At 44.0% G+C, this 4,906-nt stretch overlaps 2 protein-coding genes across 2 annotated transcripts; both read right to left on the minus strand.

The window, feature by feature from the left end:
- Positions 1–422: 422 nt before the first annotated feature.
- LOC131889617 (uncharacterized) lies at positions 423–2,718 on the minus strand. The gene is made up of 3 exons (XM_059238760.1): positions 2,334–2,718; positions 2,157–2,251; positions 423–1,092 (listed from the first exon to the last, which is right to left on the minus strand). Exons 1-3 carry the CDS (start codon positions 2,583–2,585, stop codon positions 750–752), a joined length of 690 nt encoding a protein of 229 aa, XP_059094743.1. The 5' UTR covers positions 2,586–2,718; the 3' UTR covers positions 423–749.
- Positions 2,719–2,874: 156 nt separating this feature from the next.
- LOC131889608 (uncharacterized) lies at positions 2,875–4,906 on the minus strand (the record flags this gene model as incomplete). Its single annotated transcript, XM_059238749.1, is given in 1 exon segment — positions 2,875–4,906. A coding segment is annotated over 1 exon segment (1,962 nt). The 3' UTR covers positions 2,875–2,934.

Consider the following 4,906-nt stretch of genomic DNA (forward strand, 5'->3'; position numbering starts at 1 on the left):
CCTTTCACCCGGACAAGAGGATCTCAATATTTGACTCAACAGGATCCAAATTGCGAATTTGGACCCTTCATCGCAGACCCACCGTCACAGACTCACCCTCTCGATTCCTTTCAGTCAGAACACTTAATGTCAATTTATTGCTAATGCAAACGCCAAGAGAGGACATGTAGGTACAGTAGATCATTCATCGAGGAGAATGGAATAGGTCACGCCAACATTGCATCAGATTGACGGGTTGGGAATATTTATTGCCATGAATGAATGACCAAATCTGGTCAAAGTCTTAGCCTATCTCATATCGAAGATACAACGCCAGTCGGAGGTACATTATAAACTAATCCACTTTGCACTATAATGGCGAAATGCTCAAAAGAGCTTTAGTAATCTGTTGTCATATACAGGGGTACAAGTAGACACCGAGTTTGATGGGAGCAATTACTTTGGCAACTACGAATGCGGCTAGTTTATCTGTTCATGAATTCATCGTAATATTTGCGAGCTTTGTTTAGCGAGGACGATTCCTTCCCGGAGCATTCAGCCCACTCTGTTTTATCACTGCCGTTGTAAAACAAATCCTCCAAAAGCTCGCAGAGATAAGATATGCTTGAAAAATGATTTCCCTAGAATTGCCTGGCGATGGCACTGCTGCATGTAGATACGTACTACGTGGTGCCTTCTCTCCCCCGTTCTGCTCGTTCTTCTAGCTCTTTCTTCTCTGTCTCTCTGTCTCTCTGTCAAGAGGCTCTTTTTTATTTGCCTAACAAGTCTCTTTGATTGACTCGAGAGACTTCATGGGGGCCATGGCAATTACTAGATTGCTTCTCAACCCTGAGGCTGCTCCCAGTTCCAATTCGATTAGAAATGAGGCTCACACTCACCTGAGACGAATTTAAAAACATGCTATGATAATCCAGGCATTTGAGTTGAATGTCCAATCCAGAGGGTGGAATTCGTACATCTTTGACCACTTCCAAACGCTTAGGCTCCATATACAAGACTGTGCCATTGAATCGACCGTTGGTTTGTTGGCAAATGTCCATTATCTGGAGGCCATGACATTCGTAAGCCATGGTCTTTAAAACTGTTCCATTCCTAAGAAACGAGAAAACTGTGCAATCCCTAGTTGTTCAATGGAACACATGAATTCCCCCCAAAAATCATGGAAACCGTAGTCAGTCTATCATTTTTTGTTTGAAAGTGTTGAAATTTCATATGAAGTATTACTGACATTCGATAGTATTTGATGTAAACTCATTCGCTTTAATGGCTGACTCTGTGCAAGACCTGAATAAGGGGCGCACGTTGATCACAAATTCCTGTGATAGATTGGCCTTGTTCTCTTTGATGGATGCAATCAAGGAAAATTTTGTTGAATGAGCACATCTGTTGGTTTTAGATTCACTTCAGCCTCAGACAAAGCAGTTCATAAGGCTAAGCACTAAACTGCTGGGAGTCCAAATGTCGTTATCAACAAGACAGTAATTGACTCTCAACCAGTTCGTTCAAGCTTGTTCTTTGAATAAAGTTCTGAGCATAGATTAGTGTGACACACTATATTCAGCTTTGTTCAAATGGTTTTAACAATCACTCTCTCAATTAGTGATGACCCAGGACAGACGTTTGGAAAAGTGATAGCATCAGAACCGTATACTTTGTAATATTGGTGTATGTACCAAGATGGGTTGGATTCAATGGCCATATGCTTTTGTGAACTTTGGAACAAGCCCTGACCTCAAAGATGAATCAAATGGAAGCGTACAAACTTGAGATCCGGGCTTGATGGAAGCCTTGTTGTTGCATGAGCCAATATTCCCACGGGGATGGTGCGGCCCTGCGTTGATTTGTCTTAGAGCGATCGATGCAAACAACGCAAGGCGTTGAATTGAAGTTTTGTACAGAGATTGGTGAGATATATTCATTCACCTTTGCTTCATTACCTATGGCGGCGGCCAATGTGAAAACTATTGTACTAAAATTGAATTGAAAATATCTTACTAACGTCTTTTCAAAATTACATCTGAATATCTTGTGTAATTTTGTAATCAGTGTTACTCGTCTTTTTGCCCCATATTTACGAGTACGGGTCATGGTGTGCATTCGTACGACGACTAAATGCCAATAAAAGACATACAAGAGTTTTGACTTTTGAAGCTCACTTGAGGAAATCAGTTCCCGGGAATTCCAAAGAATACAAACTAGACTCGGGCAGATCTTGGTCGTAGAAGATAGTGGGAAACTCGATGACATCTCCCTACAAAAAAACATCACGTGGCATATTTTGAACTTTCATCCAAATCCGTCAGAACGTTGATCAAAACAGGATTTTTGATTACCCGAGTAAGATCTCTTGTCTTGACTTGGATCAAGATCTTATCTTGCGGTTGTGGAGGATTATCATCCACATCTTTGACTCTTAGGCTGATATTTTGGAATACTTGGAAGAGAGTGAGTCCCTCTTTGTTTTCTAATTTGCACATGATTCGACCCTCAAAATGCGTCGTGTCAGTCTCACGGTCAAACTTCTTGTTCACTTGTATGTCCTGACCGCTCAATTGAATCACATCATCACCTAGGAGGAAAGACATGGTCAGTTGTCCATTGTTTGAAACTTCAAAATAGGTCAATGAATCTTGATGTAATTCATGTTTCTATGAATGATAAAACTGCTAAATGACTAAAGACAATGAGTTCGACCACATCGAAATATCTCTCTTTTTGTTTTTGAGTATTGAAAGTGAGTCAAAACGATCGGAACACTACCGACGAGTTAAAAGACTCCTCATCAAGAGTGTTGCCCAAAGAAAGCCCTCTACCTAAAATTCTTTTTTTGCTGGCCGACCGTTTTTGAGACTCAATACATGCAAAACAACAGAGTAACCGAGCCATGTTTATTATCCTTAATGATTAATAACTTTTCACAAGATGTAACGATGCTCAACTAAAAGATGTTAAGTAAGCTTCCAGGTCACCGGCTTCGTCCAAAACGTCTTGAGCTTTCTCCCAAGTTACGCTCTCGGTGCTCTTGGCTACTTCAAGGATTCGAACAATGGAAAGAGCCACTTCCGGTAATTTCCCAGTCTTTCCAGTTTCTGAGGCATATCGAATCATGTCGTAGAGGATGGCATTGGCTTGCGAATAAGAAACTTGAACATTCTTGCCACTTAATTTGTCATTAACGTGCATCAGAATCAAGTTCGTGGCTCGTCCAATTAGTTTTAGATTGGCAGGACTCACATTGGTCATCGTGTTCCCCACGAGACGACCCATCTTGGCCATGACACACGTCGAGTGCGCATTGAGTGCCATTTTCATACCAATATGTTGGCGCACCTCTAGCGGGTCTCTCTGGAAACTGGCACAGACAATGGGGACCTGGGCATTGCTGATGGATGGATCTCGGAGGCGATGATCCTTGGTCTTGGAGGTGGTCACTACCAAGGCTGACTTTCCCCCTGGAATGGAGCCATAGCTTTGCAAAAAGTTCCTGTGATCATCCGTGAGTTCATCTTCCATAAGCAGGCAAACTATTCCCATCCCATTAGGTTGAATGTCGATGCTCAACTTGGAGAAGTCGTAGAGGAGTTCTTGTTCTTTCCCAGCTCTGGTTAAGCTACGTAGGGCTTCGCCCCTGAGAAAAGGATCTTCGATTCGGGTTTCAAAGCCTTCCTTGTAGAAGTCGGATTCCATGCCTTTAAATGGACGGCGAAGGAGCTGGAGCCAAGCCGACTTTTGGTCGTCTTTAGAGCTGACCACGTGGAGCCAGCACAGTTTCTCTTTGGCTTTGACCGTGTCCAGAGGAAACGTCCGGAATGTGGGGGATCGCTCCGTGGAATCAGTGAAGACGGTCACCATCCCCGATTCAGCCCAATAGATGGCTTTTCCACTTTGCTTGTAGGCATCTGACTCGAGGTCGGTCAGTTTAGCCAGATCATTGACACTTTTTGCCGTGGCTCTCTGAAGGGCAATAAAACTGAGCAATCGATCGTTCAGCGAGTCTTGCGAAAATCCCAAGTCCTTGACGGCCTTGATCGAGAGACCACCGTCCTCGGTCAGAAATTCGTAAATGGCCTGCTCCATGATGATTCCCAGCAAGAATTGCTCACTTGTAGTGGCTTGCATTCGTGTTGAGCCCGTGATGGCTTGACAACCGGTCCAGAGTGGGATTTTGGTAATGGCAGGATCCTCCAAAACGGCCCGGGAGCGATCTAATCGAGTGAGCACATCCTCCGGGTTATTGAAAATGAAGAACAGATTCTTCTGAGCAGCCTCCACCTCATTTTCCATGTATTGCTTGCGTGCTGTGAGAATTGTTCCAATCACCGAGGAGGTCTCTCCGCCCTCGGTGACGGCAAACACCACATCTCCTTTTTGAATCCCGTGGTCTTTCAGCTGGAGCTCCCCGACCAATTGAAGGTCTTCTAAGCCTTCCAGGGAACTAATTAGGGCCCTATCACCCCCAGTCATTTCGCCAATGACCATGTCCTTCATGTTCACAAAGCGTCCAGGATATTGTTGCTCCACTTTCTCCCAGAATGGCCGCCAAAACGAACTCTCCATTTGCTTGGAAAGACGTCCCGTGGCTCCACAGCCGTAAAAGTAGATTTTCTTATTGTGCTTCAAGGCCTCTTTCATGGCGTCCACAGCTAAAGACAGCTCGTGGTTGTTGGCAATCATTTGGAATTTCGCACTAATGTCTTCATCCACGCTTAAAATGGCATTGAGTGCACTGGCGGTATTGGTTCGGGCCAATCCGCTCAAGTTCCATGTTTTTTCGTGCCGTTTCTCGGTGAGCAAATCGTGGAGTTGGAATTGTTGCTTGGTGTTCAAATAGTCTTGGGAAATCTCAGAGGGCTCCAAGCCGATGATACGCAAAATGTCTAAATCTTTTTGAGCCATCTTAAATTTC

This window comes from Tigriopus californicus, chromosome 1 (assembly GCF_007210705.1).
Source record: "Tigriopus californicus strain San Diego chromosome 1, Tcal_SD_v2.1, whole genome shotgun sequence".
Taxonomy (NCBI): Eukaryota; Metazoa; Arthropoda; class Copepoda; order Harpacticoida; family Harpacticidae; genus Tigriopus; species Tigriopus californicus.